Consider the following 20,563-nt stretch of genomic DNA (forward strand, 5'->3'; position numbering starts at 1 on the left):
AAGCATTTACTACATGTCAAGCTCTGCTCTAAGCAGTGGATTAAATACAATTTAATCAGGCTGGATGCAGTCCCTGATGCACAGTCTAAGGAGGAGGGTGAGCAGGGATCAAATCCCCAATTTACAGGTGAGGAAACCGAGGCTCAGAGAACTCAAGTGCCTTGTCTAATGTTACTCAGCAGACAAACGGCAGAGCTGGAATTAGAACCCAGGTCCTTCTGACTCCCAGGCCCAGGCTCTATCCACTAGCTGTGTGACTTCGGGCAAGACGAGAAGCAGTGTGGCTCAGTGGAAAGAGCCCGGGCTTGGGAGTCAGAGGTCATGGGTTCTAATCCCAGCTCTGCACTTGTCAGCTGTGTGACTGTGGGCAAGTCACTTAACTTCTCTCTGCCTCAGTTCCCTCATCTGTAAAATGGGGATGAAGACTGTGAGCCTCATGTGGGACAACCTAATTACCCTGAATACCCCAGTGCTTAGAACAGTGCTCTGCACATAGGAAGTGCTTAATAAATACCAACATTATTAAGTCATTTAACTTCTCTTTGCCTCAGTTGCCTCATCTGCAAAATGGGGATGAAGACTATGAGCCCCACATGGGACAACCTGATTACCTTGGATTCCTGGCTTCCCCCCTCCCCAACCCGGCCCTCAGTGCTTAGAACAGTGCTTGGCACAGAGTGAATGCTTAACAAATACTAAATACCATCACTAGGCCAGGCTGATCCTACAAATGGCGCTGCTGTTTTCCAGAGCCTTATCCAAAAGTCATTAAATCCCACCTGGCTGGAGGTTTCCCTGCCCCATGCAGATCAGTGCTGGGTGCAGAGCACTGTACTAAGTGCTTGGGAGAGTACGGCCAACAGAGTTGGTAGACATGATCTCTGCCCAGAAGAAGCTTGCAGTTCAGAAGTTCCAGTGACAATCCCACACCAAAAGGCAGTTGGTTCCACCCGCACACAGCTCTCAAAATTCATCAGCAAGAGATGCAAATAGAGCTTCCGGAGCTACAGAGAGACATCGGTCTTTCCCTGTAGCCACCTCAAACAGTAGTTTTTATCGAGTACTAACAACGTGCAACGAACTGAATTTAACGCTTGGGAGAGTACAGCAGAGTGGGCAAACACAGACCCAGACCACAGCGCGTCTGGTAGTCAAAATAACCTCCAGATTCCCACGATCGATGGTTTTTCAAGTCTATCAAGCTACTCAACACTGCGGGGTAGACACAAGATGACCAGATCAGATGCAGACATACGGGGTTTGCATTCTAAGGGGGAGGGAGAATGGGTACTGAACCCCCATTTTCCTGATGAGCAAACTGAGGCCCAGAGAAATCACTGCCTTCTAACCAAGACCATAACGACTATCTGCATTCAAAGCATCTGATCCGGAATAAAACTGAGTATTTATTAGAATTTCATCTTGTAACAGCGCTTGACATCACAGCAGATCAAACTAAGTTGTGGTCTTAAAAAAAATCCAGCCATTACAAAAGAAATGAAAATAAGTTGCTTCTGCATTAATGGCAACTAGTGGGACATCTTCTAGTTTAAAAACCACCTTACAAAGAGGAATATTTTTTAGAAATACATGTGATTTACATGGTACGCTGGTAGAATGGACACAAAACATATGAATGGAAGAGCTAGATGTGGGACAATTACCACACTCTTTATGCTGGCCGCGTCGTTCAGTAGAAAGGAAACTCTTTCATGAAATAATTTAAGGTATCACGCATGGGACAGAAAACAACAAACAAGTCTGAGCACAGAAGACACTACATGTCAACCCCAGAAAGGCCCCTCCCCACTTCCGAGTTTGGTCACACAGTAAATATCAAACGTGGTAAAGTGCATCTTTTACAGACTCGTCTAGTGAAACAGCATTTTCGGATATAAAACAGTTCACTCGAGACGTGCAGCAACGAAGTTAAGTCGTCAGAGTGGAAATTTTTTAAAAACTACTTGGAAAACCGTTCGATTCATCGGAGAGTAAAGTCGTCAGCTACGGTGGTGTCCACGCCACTCTCCAAGCCTAGGTGTGTGGTGTGCTTTTGGGACTTGGCCTTTTTCTTTTGGAAGTCAGAAAAATGAACGCAGCTTAGAAGCAGTTACTTCTTCTCTCACTGTAATTCGATGCCTCCGGCAGAGGGGACCCACGCGACCCAACGGCTAGATTTTGGGGAGCTTCGGGGCGCTGACCACAGGGTTGGCTTCCTGCAGGTACCTCCTTCCTGTGCCCTTGTAGTCGAACGTGCAGCCGTGAGCTTCCGCGTAGCGATGAGATGCGCAGAAATTGTTCCCACACCTACGACACAAAGTCAGTCATCTAAGTGAACGGGAAGGTTTCCAATCCATCAATCTTTACCGGGGGGGAGGGGGGACATGCCATGTGCGGAGCACGGTGCTAAGCGCTTAGGAGAGTACACTACCACAGGTGTCGGTCAGCCCATGCCATGCCCACGATGAGCTGACGGTCTACCACCAAGAGGAAAGCAGGGAGAGCGCAGATTTCTCTCATTTTGGCCCTGGCTGGTGTGAAAACTCATCTAGTAGAACCTTGATGAGGGCTACCCAACTTAACACTCTCCATAATAATAATAATAATGATAAGGATGGTATTTGTTAAGTCTTTACTACATTCATTCATTCATTCATTCAACTGCATATATTGAGCGCTTACTGTGTGCACAGCACTGGAAAAAGAGCTTGGAAAGAACAATACGGCAACAGATAGAGACCATCCCTACCCAACAATGGGCTCACAGTCTAGAAGGGGGAGACAGACAGGAAAACAAAACAAGTAGACAGGCATCACTACCATGAAAATAGATAAATAGAATTATAGACATATACACAACTTTAATAAAATAATGAATATTGTATTTGTATTTGTTAAGTGCTTACTATGTGCAGAGCACTGTTCTAAGCACTGGGGTAGACACAGGGTAATCAGGTTGTCCCACGTGAGGCTCACAGTCTTCATCCCCATTTTACAGATGAGGTAACTGAGGCACAGAGAAGTTAAGTGACTGGCCCATGGTCACACAGCTGACAAGTGGCAGAGCTGGGATACAAGTGCTGTAGGCCAGGGAGAGGGGTGGTGCAGAGGTAGGGAGTAAAGACGATGGGGAGGAGCAGAGGAAAAGGGGTGCTCAGTCTGGGAAGGCCTGGAGGAGGTGAGCTCTCATCAGGGCTTTGAAGAGGGGAAGAGAGTTAGTTTGGCGGAGGTGAGGAGGGAGGGCATTCCAAGACAGCGGGAGGACGTGGGCCAGAGGTCAACGGCGGGATAGGCGAGAATGGGGGACGGTGAGGAGGTGAGTGGCAGAGGAGCAGAGAGTGTGTGGGTCGAGCTGGAGAAGGAGAGAAGGGAGGTGAGGTAGGAGGGGGTAAGGGGATGGACAGCTTTGAAGCCATGAGTGAGGAGTTTTTGCTTGATAAAAGTAAGTACCAAGCACTGATCTAAGGGTTGGGGTAGATACCAGGTAATCATGTGGCTCACAGTCTAAATCCCCATTTTACAGATGATATAATAATAATAATGATGGTATTTGTTAAACACTTTTTGCTTGATAAAAGTAAGTGCAAAGCACTGTTCTAAGCCCTGGGGTAGATACAAGGTAATCAGGTGGTCCAACGTGGGGCTCACAGTCTTAATCCCCATTTTGCAGATGAGGTCACTGAGGCACAAAGACGTTAAGTGTCTTGCCCACAGTCACACAGCAAGACACAGAGAAGTTAAGTGACTTGTCCAAGGTCACACAGCAGACAAGTGGCAGAGCCAGGATTAGAACCCACATCCTCTGATTCCCAAGGCCGTGCTCTTGTCACTGGGCCACGCTGCTTCTCTACATAACGCTCAGGGTGTTCATGAGGGCTGAGAAGAGCTTGGAGTGTGTTAGGAATACAAGTGTTATAGAAAAAAAGCAAAAAACATCCCTTACAAGTGGCAGTACTGGAGAGTGTCTTTACTACACGCCTATTGTGTGCAAAGCACTGCAGTAAATGCTGGGAATGAAGTCCACGGATGAGACATATATACATGGTCCCTGGACACCAAGGGACTCACTGTTAGACTGTGAGACCCATGGGGAAAGGGGCCGTGTCCGATCCGATTAAGTTGTATCTACCTCAGCGTTTAGAATGGTGCTTGACACACAGCGAGCCCTCAATGAATAATTTTTTTTAAAAAAAAGGCTGGGGTGGTAGAGGCAAGGAGGTTGGTGGGGGCGGGGACCCATGATGAAAGATGAAACAGAAATCTAAAAGACAAGAACGATGCTAAATATGAGTTCCGGGCTCCTCACGGCTGAGACCGATAATCCCACAGGTCGGGGCGGTAGCCACGACGGTGGCCAACCCAACTTTTTGGGAGTTGAGGAGGTCCCCCCAGCTGCGGCTGGGAGTCCTGCCTGCGTGGGAGCGAGGGCAGATGGGCATCCCGGAGGTGAGGAGGTGGGGCAGCGGTAGACGCCTCACGACTCTACCAGTCTTCTGACTCACGATTTCCCTTGCCACGCAGGAAACGTCTGCCCCAACCAGCCCGGCACAGTAAAAGGAGCTCATGCTTGTGGCATTTTATAAATGGGGATTGACGCCAGGAGGCAATGAAATGACTACATGCTTCTATTAATAATGGTGGTATTTGTTAAGTGCTTACTATGTGCAAAGCACTGTTCTATGTGCTGGGGGATACAAGGTGATCAGGTTGTCCCATGTGGGGCTCACAGTTTTAATCCCCATTTTACAGATGAGGTAACTGAAGCACAGAGAAGTGAAATGACTTGCCCTAAGTCACACAGCTGGCAAGCGGCAGATCTGGATTTGAACCCATGACCTCTGAATCCCAAGCCCGAGCTCTTTCCACTGAGCCACGCTGTTTCTCAGACCCCTCCTAACAGACCCCACTAAAAAAGAATCCAGGTGTTGAGGTAAACATAAAATACTGTTTCCATTTGAATTAAAAAACTCACAGCGAAAAACATCGTGCTGGTTTGGATAGGAGTCAGGAAAAAGTCTGCCACTCCTGTTACTATTCAAAAAAAATTTGGCTCAGTTCAAAAGAGAAAGTGTTAACGCGAACTATGTGCCAGGCACCACACTAAGCCTCAGGATAGATACAAGCTAATCAGGTTGTCCCACGTGGGGCTCACAGTCTTAATCTCCATTTTGTAGATGAGGTAACTGAGGCACAGAGAAGTTAGGTGACTTGCCCACGGCCACACATGAGACAGTGGTGGAGCCAGGAATAGAACCCAAGTCCTCTTGATTCCAAGGCCCGTACTTAAACCACTAGACTGTGCTGCTATTCATGCCATGCTGCTAGAGGAAAATGCAACATTTCAGAAAAAAACTGAAAGAAAGGAAACAGATATTTCCCCTATAATTCTGTTCTTCCATACGAAAGCTGTTTCAGTTTTACAAGAGGAAATCTTGTTCCCTTTAAGTTCTGGAAGGAAAACACACTGCAAAAAAGCTTGTGTGCAAAATTTTTATAAAAGTGTTCAGAATATTCTTTTCGTAGCTGAAAGGACACTTACTTGTCATGTGGAGACTTTCTAAAAATTGTATCCTTATCTGAAAACTGTACTTCCCAAGTCTTGTTCCCCCTCAAAATATGAGGCATTATTGTCTTAAGTTCTGCCCCAAGAAAAAGCCATCCTCCTATCTAAGTCTCCTGATTTCTGGATTCAAAATGGGTAGCATCCTAATTCATTCATTCAATAGTACTTATTGAGCACTTACTATGTGCAGAGCACTGTACTAAGCACTTGGAATGTACAATTTGGCCTAATAATTGTGGGATTTGTTAACTATTATTTGCTATTATTATTATGGCATTTGTTAAGTTCTCACTCTGTGCCAAACACTGAACTAAATCCTGGGGTAGATAAAGGGTAAATCAAGTTCATTTACTCAATTGCATTTATTGAGAGCTTACATTGTGCAGAACACTATACTAAGTGCTTGGGAGCGTACAATAGAACAATAAACAGACACATTCCCTACCCACAATAAGCTTAAGTCTCTGTCTCTCAAGGGGTTTCACAGCCATAGTAGGAGGGAGAACAGGTAATTAATCCCATTCTACCGATGAGGAAACTGAGGTAAAAAGAAGTGTCCGATCTGATTAAGCTGTATCTACCTCAGTGCTCAGAACAGTGCCCGACACATAGTGAGCACTAACCCTGGAAGAAAATAAATACAGCAGGAATATAGAGGGAAGGAGGAGGGTGATACATGAGGAAAGATGAAATAGAAATTGAAAAGATAAGGACCATGCACCAGATCAAACAGCACACAAGTGGCAGAGGCGGAATTAGAACCCAGGTCCTCGGACTCCCAGGCCTGTGCTCTTTCCACTAAGTTACACTGCTTTTTGGGCCTTCCCAGGCTGCTTTCCAATGCTTCTTCTCCTGGGGTTCCTGAATTGCCTGTTTGACTCAATTTCCCCAGTTAACCCTATGAGCACAACAGAAGTCAACGAGGAAAGGATCCATTTAACTTCTTACTGATGATGATGATCTTAATGATGATGATGTTGATGGTATCTGATAAGCACTTACTATGAACCAAGCACTGTTCTAAGCGCTGGGGTAGATATAAGGTAATCAGGTTGTCCCACGTGGAGCTCACAGTTTTAATCTCCATTTTACAGATGAGGTAACGGAGGCACAGAGAAGTGAAGTGGCTTGCCCAGTCACACAGCTGACAAGTGGCGGAGCCGTGATTAGAACCCACGACCTCTGACTCCCAAGCTCGTGCTCTTCGCACTAAGCCACGCTGCTTCTCTAAATTCCATGATTAGTTCCTGCTACAGAAACGCTTCACATCCCCCAAACCCTCAAGCCCCAAACTGTATGTGCCACAAACTACGTCAGCTAGCCAACCTGCCTGCATTCGTAGCTGGTCGCCAGCCCGGTTTTCTTGCCACACAGAAAGCAGTGCTTTGCGGTTTTCTTTTTCGTCTGAACTGGGGCTTTCACAGGTGGGAGATGATGGGTAGCTTCACCTGTTTGGGAGAGGAGACAGATGGTGGATGACACTGAAGCTTATTTTTATAACTTCCCTCTTCAACTCTCCCAGTATTCCTCACAATATCTCAAGAAGAGAGCTCTCGTCTCCGTCTGTACTTCTGACCCCATCCCTTCATATTTTATCAAAACACTTGCCCCTCCATTCTTCCCTCCTCGACCACCATCTTCAACCATTCACTTTCCAAAGGCTTCTACCCTACCACTTTCAAACATCCTTACACGTCCCCTATTCTAAAAAAGCAAAAACAAAACCCATCCTGTCCCATCCTATGTTGCCCTACTGATCTCCTCCTCTTCTCCGCTAGCCCTGGTTTTCTCACTGTGCCCTGAACTCGACTATCTCATGGCTGACCCCTTTTCCACATCCTCTCTCTGGTCTGGAACTCCCTCTCCCTCCATATACACCAGACCACCATTCTCCCCACCTTCAAACCGGCATGTCACTCGCCTCCTCAAAAATCTCCAGTAGTTGCCTATCAACCTTCACATGAAACAAAAATTCCTTAGTATTGGCTTCAAAGCTGTCCATCCCCTTGCCCCCTCCTACCTCACTTCCCTTCTCTCCTTATACAGCCCAGTCCGCACACTCCGTTCCTCTGCCGCCGCTCACCTCCCCACTGGGCCTCGTTCTTGCCTGTCCTGCCGTCAACCCCTGGCCCACATCCTACCTTTGGCCTCAAATGCCCTCCCTCCTCACATCCGCCAAACTAGCACATTTCTCCCCTTCAAAGCCCTACTAAGAGTTCACCTCCTCCAGACTGAGCCCCGCTTTTCCTTTACTCCTCCCCTCTCCACTGCCCCGTCTCCCTCCCTCTGCTCTATCCCCCTCCCCGCCCCCCAGGACTCGTGTATATATGTACATATTTATTATTCTATTTATTTTAATGATGTGTATATAGCTATAATTCTATTTATCTATTTTGATGGTAGTGATGCCTGTCTACTTGTTTTGTTTTGCTGTCTGTCTCCCCCTTCTAGACTGTGAGCCCGTGGTTGGGTAGGGATTGTCTCTCTCTGCTGCCGAATTGTACTTTCCAAGTGCTTAGTACAGTGCTCTGCATACAGTAAGCACTCAATAAATACAACTGAATGAATGAATGAATCTCCTCCAAGAGGCCTGCCCCAATTAATCGCTCTTTTCCCTGGCCCCCACTCCTTTCTGCTTCATCTATGCATTTGGATCTGTGACTTTTAGGCACCTGATATTCGCCCCACCCTCAGCCCCAAAGCAACTTATGTACACTGTATATCATAAATTATTTATGTTAGTGACTCTTTCCCCTCTAGACTGTACGATTGTTATGGCCAGGGAATGTGTCTACCAACTGTGTTGTACTGTACTCTCCCAAGCGTTTAGAATAGAACTCTACCCACAATTGTTGTCGTGCTGTCCAGTCATGTCCAACCCACAGCGATGCCATGGACACATCTCTCCCAGAGCTCCCTACCTCCACCTGCAATCGTTCTGGTAGTGGATCCAGAGAGTTTTCTTGGTAAAAATCTGGAAGTAGTTTACCACTGCCCTCCTTCCGCACAGTAAACCTGAGTCTCTGCCCTCGACTCTCTCCCCTGCCGCTGCTGCCCAGCACGGGTGAGTTTTGACTTGTAGCAGATTGCCTTCCCCTCCGTAGCCACTGCCCAAACTAGGAAAGGAATGGACAGGTCTCTGCTTGACTCTCCCTCCCGTAGTAGAGACTGGTAGAGGACTGGGAACTCTCCAGGTGCAACCCTGAGAGGTGCTACACACAGTAGGAGCTCAATAAATACCACTAATGATTGATGACGATGAACATCCTTATAGTCATTAGAGACATATCACTCAAAAATACTCATTTCCAAAGATTCACACTAAGGCTCTGTGGTCTAGTGGTTTGAGCACAGGACTGGTTGTCAGGAGACCTGGATTCTAATCCCGGCTCTGACACTTGCCTGCTGTGCCACCTTGGACAAGTCTCTTCACTTCTCTATACCTCAGTTTCCTCATCTGTAAAATGAGGATTAAACACCAGTCTTCCCTCCCCTATGGACTGTGAGCCTCGTGCAGGAAAGGTACTGTTAGATCTCATAATCTTCTACTTATTCCTGTGCTTAGAACAGTTTGTGGCATATAGAAGACACTTGATAATTACGGCACTTATTAGTCGCTTACTATATGCCAAGCACTGTTTTAAGTGCTGGGGTAAATTCAAATTAATTGGGTTGGACACAGTCCCTGTCGCACACTGGGCCTCACAGTCTTAATCCTCATTTTACGGATGAGGTAACTGAGGCCCAGAGAAGTGAAGTGACTTACCCATGGTCACACACAGCAGACATGTGGTGGAGCCGGGATTAGAACCCAGACCCTCTGACTCCCAGGCCTAGGCTTTATTCGCTAAGCCACAGTGCTTCCCTAACAAATGCCAAGTTTGTTATTAGGGTTAGGGTTGAAAATGCCGGGGTGGGCTAAGGGGTGAGAATATGACCTTTCCCACTCAACATCGGCTCATAATTCTTTTTGACTGAAGCTCAGGGGGATTGAGGCCTGTCCCAGCTGAAACTGCTCCGCTGGTCAGTCCCTGACCTAAGCCATGATGCTCTCGATGATCAGACAGGGAGATGATGTGACCTGTCCAGAGTTGCTCCCTTAATCGTCCATTCGTTCATCACTGCAGCAAAACTAACCAGGCTAATGATCAGGATGTCTGGATAATGGAATTTCCATTTAATTTGGGCATCTATCTTTTATTTTTTTAAATGGTATTTGTAAAGCACTTACAAAGCAATAGGCACTGTACTAAGCCCTGGGGCAGATACCAACAGATCGAATTGGACACAGTCCCTGTCCCATAAGGGGCTCATAGTCTTAATCCCCATTTTACAGATGAGGTAACTGAGGCACAGAGAAGTAAAGTCACTGAGGCACAGAGAAGTGAAGTGATTTACCCAAGGTCACACAACAGACAAGTGGGTGGAGCTGGGATAAAAAACTCAGGTTCTCTGACTCCCAGGCCAGTGCTCTATCCATTAGGCCGCACTACTTCTCCCAGTGGTATCCAAGGGACACAGGAAGATGCTCGTAAAATGGCTTAATGAAAAAACTATACAGGGAATGTGTTTATTTACTGTTCTATTGTCTTCTGCCAAGCACTCAGTACAGTGCTTTGCACACGGTAAACACTCAAGACTGAATGAATTGAATGAATCACTACGCACTAAAAATATTGGTGTCAAAATACATAAGCCTCTAGTAGTAACTGCTAAGAAGCTATGAGAAGCAGGAAACAGAGTATTTTATGGTATTTGTTAAGCACTTAACATGACAGGCATTGTATTAAGTACTGGGGTAGATACGAGATCATCTACTTGGACACAGTCCATGTCCTACATGGGGCTCACAGTACTAATCCTCATTTTGCAGATGAGGTAAGTGAGGCACAGAAAAGTTAAGTGATTTGCCCAAGAAAACACAGCAGATAAGTGGCAGAGTCAGGATTAAAACCCAGGTCCCGGGACTCCCAGGCTCCTGCTCTATCCACTAGGCCATACACCTTTCCAATAGGAGGTCTTCATTCCCTTGGACAGATAGCGATTCATGCTTAGAAGCTTGGTAAGCAGCATGGCCTACCCGACAGAGCATAAGCCTGGGAGTCAAAGGACCTGGGTTATAATCCCAGCTCCTCCAATAGCCTGCTGTGTGACCTTGGGCAAGTCACTTTAGCTTCGCTGTGTCTCAGTTTCCTCAGCTGCAAAATGGAGATTCAATACAAGTTCTGTCTCCTACTTGACTGGGAGCCCCATGGGGGACAGGGACTGTATATGGACTGATAAGTTGTATCTATCCCAGCGCTCACAACAGCGTTTGACAGAGAGAAAGCGCTTAATGAATACCATAAAAAATGAAATTCAAGGAAGCAGCCGGTTTATATAATAAACAAGCCACAGGATATTTCTGAAAATGACATTGCGAAAGGTTTGCCTTCAAACTTAAAAAACATTTTGGGTGCCGTTTTTTGAAAGGAAAATTGTAAGCAGTCAAACTGTTACCTACTGCCCGATGAGGCATTTTAAGTGTGAAGTGTTAAATTGCAGGAGGAAACGGAGACTGATGAGAGATCCAACATTTCAGAAGACATTGCATTCTAGATTAAAGGGCTCCTACGTCAATTACTGTACGTCAGTGGTGGAGCCGGCATTGGAACCCAGGTCCTCTGACTTCCAGGCCCGTGACCTATCCACTACTCCATGGTCCTACAGTAATCAAGGGGTGCTAGGATAAGTGCTTGGATCAATGTGGCAGTAGTTGGGAAGAGAGGAAAGGGCAGATGTTAGTAATGTTACAAAGGTTGAACCAATTTGGGTGACATTGAATATGTGGGAAGAATGAGAGAGAGGAGTCGAGCATAACATCAAGGCTATGAACACTATTACTATTATTAGTGTTTTCATCATTATTATTATTAGAAAACAAAGAGAAGAGGGAGGAGGAAAGAAAAGACGACGGAGACAAGGGAATTCAAGCGATTGATCGATCAACAGATGGAATTTATTGAGAAGCAGCATGGCCAACTGGAAAGACTGCAGGCCTGGGAGTCAGGAGACCTGGGTTCTAATCCCAACCCTGTAACTGCTTACTTGGTGATCTGGGGCAAGTCACTTAATTTCTTTGGGCCTACATTTCCTCAACTGTAAAAGGGGGATTCAAGACTTGTTCTCCTTCCTCCTTAGAATGTGAGCCCCATGGGGGACAGGTCTGACCTGATTAACTTGTATCTACCCCAGTGCTTAGTGCAGTGCCTGGCACATAGTAAGCGCTTTACAAATGTCATAATAGTAATAATAATAAAGTGCATACTTGGTGCAGAGCACCACACTAAGTGCTTGAGAAAGCTCAGTTAGGGATAGAAGACATGATTCTTGTCCTTGTGGAGCTTTTATAATCTAATAGGTGACACGAAACTCCAGTATGGCAGTCATTTTCCCACCCTTGCTAGAAACTGGGCCACTGGTGAAAAGAGAACTAAGCGGGTCCAATATCTCCCAGAAGAGTTCTTTGTGAAAACGTTTTCTTTCACACACAATCAAGCTTTCCCTCGAGAAATTTAAACAGACTACATTTTAAATAATTAAGCTCCATTACAGCTTTTTAGTTTTTTATGCTTTGTGTCGGCTTTGTGTCGGGCACTGTACTAAGCACTGGGGTAGATACAGGGTCATCAGGTTGGACATAGGCTCACAGTTTTAATCCCCATTTTACAGATGAGGTAACTGAGGTACAGAAAAGTGAAGTGACTTGCCCAAGGTCGCGCTGCAGATCAGCCAGGATTAGAACACAGGTACTTCTGACTCCCAGGCCGATACTGTATCCACGAGGCTACGCTGCTTCTCGATTCTTCCGGAAGTTCTCATTACCTCCCCAGTTCATGACCCAACACATTATTACGAGGCATGGGATCGAGGCCTGGGAGTCAGAAGGTCATGGGTTCTAACCCTGGCTCTGCCACATGTCTTCTGTGTGACCTTGGGCAAGTCTCTTCAGTTCTCTGGGCCTCAGCTACCTCATCTGGAAAAGGGGGATTGAGACTGTGAGCCCCATGTGGGACCGGGACTGTGTGCAACCTGATCTGCTTATATCTACCCCAGCATTTGGCACAGTGCCTGGCACATAGTAAGCGCTTGACAAATACCATCATCATCATCTTCATGTCTACAACAGACCTGGGAGATTTGTTCTGTGCTCACAAGAGCTTACAGCCTTACGTAGACCCTTTAGTCCAATTTAATGTGGTAGTACTTCTGTGGAAATTATTTCAAATTACAGTTCAATTCTTAACAGCCATTCACATGATTCTACAAACATACTCCATCAAGTGCTAAACTGAATTCCCACGGAAGTTGGCTACTGTGGCCTACTTATTTGACTCTTTTTTACCTTTGATGATTTCCAAAAGTTCTTCGATACAGCGAAGAACATAAAGTTCATATAATAATAATAATAATGATGCTATTTGTTAAGCGTTTACTATTTGCCAAGCACAGTTCTAAGCGTTGGGGTAGATACAAGGTAACCGGGTTGTCCCTCGTGGGGCTCACAGTTTTTAATCCCCATTTTACAGAGGAGGGGACTGAGGCACAGAGAAGTTAAGTGACTTGCCCAAGATCACACAGCAGACAAATGGAGGAGCCGGGATTAGGAACCGCATCCTCTTACTCTCAAGTCCTTGTTCTTCCCTCTTAGCCCTGTTGCTTCTCAGTATATCAAGGATTGATATTTTATACAGAACTTTCACGTTTTTCTTCTCCCATGAGAGGACAAAAAAAGTCCAATTTCTTTGGGAGAATTTACGATTGTTATGACGATAAACCTCAAATTTTCTTAAATTGCTTACCTACTCTTTTTCCTGCTGCTGTGCTATTTCCATTCATTCCAAGTCCATAGGAAGACTAAATTAAAAACAAACAAAAACAACATCTGCAAGGGGAAATCAATGGCAGACGAAAGAAAAAGATCAAGCACAATATTATGCCAATATTGCTTTAAAAATATCTAAGGGCATCAAAAATTCACAAGGCTTAAGGGCACTGTATTTTGCTTAGGTTAAATAAGGGCTATAACAAAAATTTTAACTCACTGATATTTTAATTTTTTTACAAAAGGTTAGCTGACAGCTTATACGCAAACTGAAGTGTTTTTTGTTTCTTTGTTTTAAATGGTAGCTATTAAGCACTTAATAGGTGGCAGGCACTGTACTAAGCCAGGGTAAATATAAGCCAATCAGGTTGGACACAGTCTATGCGCCACTTGGGACTCAGAATCTTAATTCCCATTTTACAGATGAGGTCACTGAGGCACAGAGAAGTAAAGTGACTCATCCAAGGCCACACGGCTGACAAGTGGCAGAGCCGGGAAGCCAGGTCCTTGTGACTCCCAGGCCTGTGCCCTATCCACTAAACCACACTGCTTCCACGTCAGTAACACCGCAATGTTAATCAGGTCACTTTCTCAGGGGGCAAAATGAATGGAAATCTTTTTAAAATTACATAAAAAACAGAAAGGAGAAAATCTGGGGTGGAAATTGAGGGTCCCTGCTTAAATTTGCATGTAGTTGCTTTGTAGAGCAATTAAAATGTATTCCCTCCTAGCCATTAATTTTGGGACAGTAGCAATTTATGCCGGGACCGTACTCTAGAATATTGATGTTTTATTACATATACATATACTGCCTGACGAGAGATTTTTAAAATTGGGGGACTCTGTCAATTTGGACCTGAGCAAAACTTCTGACAGTTGACAGAAAGCTTCTTTCGCAAACTTCATTATGAATTAAAAAAAGAACCCCAAACTCATCTGCTTCGATTTACTTCACTGAGATATTTATCCCAATAGTATTTATTGAAGGCTTAATGTGATGTCCACTACTGTCCTAAGTGCTGGGACAGAGTACCTCTGGACTAAATCAAAGACACGGACGATGCAGAATTGATCGATCGATCACTGCTATTTGCTTAGCACTTATGGTGTGCAGAGACCACCACCCTAACCGCTCCAGAGAGATATAATAATGATTAATAATGTCCTTATTTGTTAAGCACTTACCATGTGCCACGTGCCGTACTACTTGCGGAGGTGGATACGAGTAAATCGGGGTGGACACGGTTCCTGTCCCACGTGGGGCTCACAGTCTCAATCCCCCTTTCCCAAACGAGGTCACTGAGGCCCAGAGAATTGAAGTGACTTGCCCGAGGTCACACAGCCGACAAGCGGCGGAGCAGGAATTAAAACCCGTGACCTTCTGACTCCCAGGCCTGTGCTCTAGCCACTAGGCTGTGCTGCTTCTCACGGGGAACAAGAGCACAATACCGTGGAGAGTCCAATACAAGGGAGTGGGCAGATCCGATCCCCGACCACGGTCAATACTTACTAGAATGAAGTCTGCCGTCTCAATCTGGGGAGAGGTTCTGCGGGAGCACTTTTCCTGGAAAGGCTGGAGGCTCGTAGGGAGCAGGACGCCGGAGGGCCGTAGCCTGCCCAGACCGCCGGCTGCCTGCAAACTGTCTCTGCTCGTGCTTCGGGCCAGCGAGGCCAGAAAGCCCAGATCTCTCACGGAGCCGACGGGCTCTCGGGAGGCCTTGTTGGCCGTTTCCGTCATGCCCCTCGCCTCTCCTTTCGAAATGACGTCGGGTCTTTTCCCCAGGGGATCGACTTTGACGCTGCGGAGCCTGGTAGTCCGAGGGAAGGGCGGCTCGGGCCCGGTGCGGGCCTCCCGTAGCCGGAGTGGGTTCTGGGAGGTCGAGGGCCTCCGGTGTCCCGGCTCCAAGCATTTGGCCCTTCTCTGGGGGTTCGGGCAGGGGCTGCTAGGGGCCGTCGGAGGGGAACACCGGAGAGGGGACAGGAGTCCGTTCTTCTGAGCACTTAACGCCCGAGTGTTAAGGACGCCCGCCTCCACTGCTTCGCAACTCGGCGTCTCGCGGATGGGTATACGAGGAGGCTGCTCTGTGGCCTTTGGGCCTCTGTTCCTGGTAGGCAGTAGCGAGTTTGGATTTGCCTTCGCTCGCTCGCCAGACCTTTGAGGGAGGCCGCCTTCCAGGAACGGAGCGGCCGCATCCGCCTCAGGCAGAGGCAAGTCTTCCGGGGCACAGAGCTCCAGGCTGTGAAGCAAGACCACCTCCCGCTCGATTCCGGAGCCTACCTTCTCCGAAAGAGTTTGGGCCTGCAGGAGCAGAGGGAAGGTGAGGGGGAGAACTGCATCCGCTGACGCTGTGGCCTCTTCTAATTCGATGCGAGAGACTCTGGGCCGAAGTGCGGCGCTACTCACTGATCGAGTCACCGGTGGACTTTCCCGGTTTTCTTCCTGAAGGAGATCGCCGGTCACCGACGACGCGGCTGTACCAGCGGTGGCCAAAGGAGCAGGGCCTGAAAGTGCACTGTGGGAAGGTTCGGAGGGATATGAATTCCCAAGAGGTAGGCAAGACTGTCCAATGTGGGGAAGCACTCTTAAAAGCCTGTGACGGGCAGCTGCCACGGAACCGCTTGAAGGCCGGGGAGTCAAGGGGGGCCGAGGTTTGACCTTGATGGCTTTCTTGGGCTAAGAAAAAACACCAAAAACACAAAACAAAAAACCCCATGTGAAATGAGTTTGGGGGAAGCAACACGGTCTAGTTGCAAGAGCACAGACTCCCAAGTTGTGGGTTCTAATTCCGGCTCCGCCACTTGTCCGCTGTGGGACCTTGGTCGCTTCACTTCACTTTCTGGGTCTCAGTTCCCTCCTCTGTAAAATGGGGATTAAGACTGAGCCCTGTGTGGGACTTAGAGAAGCAGCGTGGCTCACTGGAAAGAGCACGGGCTTGGGAGTCAGAGGTGATTGGTTTGAATCCCGGCTCTGCCACTTGTCAGCTGTGTGACTGTGGGCAAGTCACTTAACTTCTCTGTGCCTCAGTTACCTCATCTGTAAAATGGGGATTAAGACTGTGAACTTCATGTGGGACAACCTGATTACCCTGTATACCCCAGTGCTTAGAACAGTGCTCTGCACATAGTAAGCGCTTAACAAATACAGGGACTGTGTCCAACCTAATTACCTTGCAACTACTCCGGCGCTCAGTGCAGTATTTGACAAATAATAAGAGCTTCAAAAATACCACAATTATTATTATTGCTACCTCACTCTTCCCCAGCGGGCCACTTAACTGTCACAGTGAAATTATGTCCGAGGGAGTTGCCCATCAACCCCAGCCCTGAACAGACCTAGAGCTACTGAGCAAGAAAGAGGAAGCAGCATGACCTAGTGGCAAGAGCACAGGGTTGGGTGGCAAAGGACGTAAATTCTAATCCCAGTTCTGCCACACGTCTGCTGTGTGACCTTAGACAAGTCACTTAACCTCTCTGTGCCTCAGTTACCTCATCTGTAAAATGGGGACTAAGTCTGTGAGCCCTATGTGGGACAGGGACTGTGTCCAACCAAATTTGCTTGTACCCACCCAGCGCTTAGTAGAGTGTCCGGCACACAGTGAGCGCTTAACAAATACCATCACTATTACCATAATTATTAGTGTCTCGGGGCTGAAAGCCAAGGATGCCTGTTTACCCATTCACCCCAATCGATTCCCATTAGCAGATGGGTCCCGTGGGCTAACTGGGGCCAGCTCGTTTCCCTGTCCACAGAACAGTTCCGTATCCTTCGTGCCATCAACCCCTACAGCTCATTAAACTATGGAAAGTGTGATTGAGACAGGAGTGGAATCTTGGCTCTCTGGAAATGGAAGAGAGACAACTGGCAGTTTGAAAATGGTTTAAACACACCCCGTCTGGAGTTAGGGAGTGGGGACTAACTCAGGAATGGGGCTATTTGAAGCAGCACGGCCTATTAGCAAGAGCACAGGCTTGGTTGTAGGTTCTAATACCAGGTCTTCCACTTGTCTGCTGTGTGACCTTAGGCAAGTCACTTCACTTCTCTGGGCCTCAGTTACCTCCTCTGTAAAAGGGGATGGAGATTGTGAGCCGCATGTGGGACAGGGACTGTGTCCAACTAGAATACCGTGTATTTACCCTCGTGCTTAAAACAGTGTTTGGCACATAGTAAGCACTTTAAAAACCACCATAATAATTATTATTATTATTACTCATTCATTCACTCAATAGTATTTATTGAGCGGTTACTATGTGCAGAGCACTGTACTAAGCGCTTGGAATGTACAAATCGGTAACAGATAGAGTTTACAGTCTAATCGGGGGAGATGGACAGAGAAGAACAATGGCAATAAATAGAGTCAAGGGGAAGAACATCTCATTAAAACAATGGCAAATAAATAGAATCAGGGTGATGTACATCTCATTAAACAAAATAATAGGGTGATGAAGATATATACAGTTGAGCGGATGAGTACAGTGCTGAGGGGATGGGACGGGAGAGGGGGAGGAGCAGAGAGAAAGGGGGGAGAAGAGGGTTTTGGAAAGAGTCCGGGTGGGGGAGTCTGAAGTCATGGGTTCGAATGCCGGCTCTGCCACTTGTCAGCTGTGTGACTGTGGGCAAGTCACTTCACTTCTCTGTGCCTCAGTTACCTCATCTGTAAAATGGGGATTAACTGTGACTCCCACGTGGGACAACCTGATTACCCTGTATCTACCCCAGCGCTTAGAACAGTGCTCTGCACATAGTAAGCACTTAACAAATCCCAACATTATTACCTACCATTTCAAGTGACAAGCAAACCACTGCAACAGAGAGGCAGATAGTTCAGTGTCAGAGGCCCAGGGTGAGCACATCGAAGGAATAAGGGTGGGCTTGTGACCTCTCTAACCGGGGGCTTCCTATGACTGCTGTAGTCAGTCAGTAGTATCTATCAAGCACTTACTGTTTGCGGAACACTGTACTAAGTGCTTGGGATGGTACAAAATAACACACATTCCCTGCATATGTGGAGCTTGTTCTCTAGATTGCTAGCTCACTGTGTGTCTACCAACTCTGTTGGTATTCTCCCGAGAACTTAGTACAGTGCTCTGCACTCAGTAAGTGCTCAAGAAATACGACTCACTGAATGAATGAACGATCCTGAGCTCGGCTGTGGCCAGGGAAACGAGCAGTCTGCGGTTCGCACAGATGCCCCTGCTGACAGGAATTGGTGGGGGGCGAATGACCAAGTGGGTATCCTCTACTTCCGATAAAGACCATCGCCCGATTCTTTGCAGGATGCTGGGCAGTTGCCCGTATCCAATATGGAGGTGTGGGGCGGCTACCCCCGCCCGACCCCGAGCTATCGTTCTAAATGCCCACTCTTTCAGAAAGAAAAAGTATTTACCAGAGAAGGTAATGTACACTGGTCAAACGAGGGAAAGACCTGTTCCCGTGGTCCCAGCATCACCTTTTTACTGAGGTTCATGTGTTCCATCTTGGCCTTCAGCAGCTTCATTTTATTCATCGTGATGGAGTTTTCGATGATCTGTTGCCCAGAGGGAGAAGGTTCCATTTCTTCCTCTTCATCGGTGTACAGGTTGTAAATGGAGCCCCCGCTGCCAAGACAACAAGACACCCGCGGGACGTTATACGCTTCTGCCGTGCCGGTCTGTGGGATTAAGGATGTAAAGTGAAAGCTACAGGCAAAGTGGCAAATCCATCAGTTGGCAGAAAGCAGCATTGTGCAAACCAAAGAGAAGGACGTTTCAAAAAGCACTTTTTTTAAGAGAAACGTTGACAATGGGTGTTTGAGTCATGGAGTGGTGAAGAAAACAGAGTAAAGCTGAGCTTCTGGGAATCGGTTGTACCATGAAAGATTGTATTTTGGCACTCACTATATCATTTCCCAGAGAGGCAAAATCCAGTTCCACCGGTATCTCCTGCTGGCATGGCCAAAGTTGTTAACTGGGTAACCCAGGCCCCAGGCTGATCAGTTTTCCTTTAACAACACACTGGCAAGGGAAGGAAATCCAAATTTCTATCCATTCCGAGGGGGTTCTCACCACAGGGGAGGGTGATGCCTGTGTGGATATATTACATTTCTGCTCTTAAGAATAAAGCAAAAAACAACAACAAAAAAAGAGGGACAATTTAGGGTTCCGCTAAATCTTATTTGGAAAATTTAACCACGTTAGCAATCTGGATCTTTTCATACAGTAAAAAATCTCATTCCCATCAGTTGGGTTCAGGACTCAGATCACTGGAAATAGAAGTTTAACACAAATACTTAAGTACCCACTGAAACAGAAATACAGTCATTACGCTCCTCGACTCATGTATCTCAAAAATTCTCACTTGGGCTGAAACTTACCAAAGCACAGGTTTAGCCACAAACACAAACGTAATGCTCGATCGGAGGAAAATCTTTTTTTAACAATGGCCATCGGAGGGGCTACAAAAAGAAGCATAAGTTCTTATAAAGAACAATTGTGAATTGGCAAGAGGAATGCCTCAATTTTAAATGTGGTAACATAGGAATACACACACATGAAATTAAGGCATGTTTTATTTATAAGTATGAGCAAAAGATGACAAATTTGTGCAGAAGAGGAAAGGAATTTCAAGTTTCACTTTAACCCGTGGTTGTCGGGAATTAGAAACAAATGAGTTTGCATAATGACAGAGGCCTTTTTACACTGGAGAATGGAGGCCTTTTTATAAGTTTGAATTTTTTTTATAGAGCAGTTGAAGATTTAAAAAAACTCTCAGCTCTTTCTTTAGAGGTCACAGAAACAGAAGCCTCAAACAATTACATTACTGAAAATTTCACTTGCAAACATGAGAGAGATAAGGCAAAATTAATGTCTTTCAATCAGTCACTGATGTTTATTGAGAGCTTACTGTGTGCGCAGCTCTGTAGTAAGCACTTGGGAGAGTACAATACAACAGAGTTGGTAGACACGGTTCCCTGCCTTCAAGAAGCTTACGGTCTAGCAGAGGAGACGGACGTATTCAGTGTATACGTAAGAGTTATGGAGTTGAGGGTGGGGTGAAAATCAAGTGCTTAAAGGGTAACAATAATAATGATAATGATAATAGTTATGGTATTTGTTAAGCGCTTATGTGCCAAGCACTGTTCTAAGCACTGGGGTAGATA

At 46.4% G+C, this 20,563-nt stretch overlaps 1 protein-coding gene and 1 non-coding gene across 5 annotated transcripts in view; both read right to left on the minus strand.

Annotated features, from left to right (window-relative positions):
* Nucleotides 1–1,386: 1,386 nt before the first annotated feature.
* ZFAND4 (zinc finger AN1-type containing 4) overlaps nt 1,387–20,563 on the minus strand; it is a 60,468-nt gene continuing 41,291 nt past the window's right edge. For 2 of the 4 annotated variants that reach the window (XM_029061003.2, XM_029061004.2), the window contains exons 6-10: nt 18,812–19,022; nt 14,938–16,101; nt 13,405–13,459; nt 6,894–7,011; nt 1,387–2,307 (exon numbers count right to left, since the gene is read on the minus strand). In XM_029061003.2, the coding sequence (XP_028916836.1) occupies nt 2,172–2,307; nt 6,894–7,011; nt 13,405–13,459; nt 14,938–16,101; nt 18,812–19,022 (1,684 nt within the window). In that variant the 3' untranslated portion in view covers nt 1,387–2,171. The remainder of the gene's footprint in view (nt 2,308–6,893; nt 7,012–13,404; nt 13,460–14,937; nt 16,102–18,811; nt 19,023–20,563) is intronic. The other 2 variants (XM_029061005.2, XM_039911611.1) reach the window with 2 other exon arrangements.
* LOC114810453 lies at nt 8,638–8,775 on the minus strand. The gene has a single exon (XR_003758152.1). It is a non-coding gene; the product is annotated as a small nucleolar RNA SNORA7 (small nucleolar RNA).

Source organism: Ornithorhynchus anatinus, chromosome 3 (genome assembly GCF_004115215.2).
Source record: "Ornithorhynchus anatinus isolate Pmale09 chromosome 3, mOrnAna1.pri.v4, whole genome shotgun sequence".
Classification (NCBI taxonomy): Eukaryota; Metazoa; Chordata; class Mammalia; order Monotremata; family Ornithorhynchidae; genus Ornithorhynchus; species Ornithorhynchus anatinus.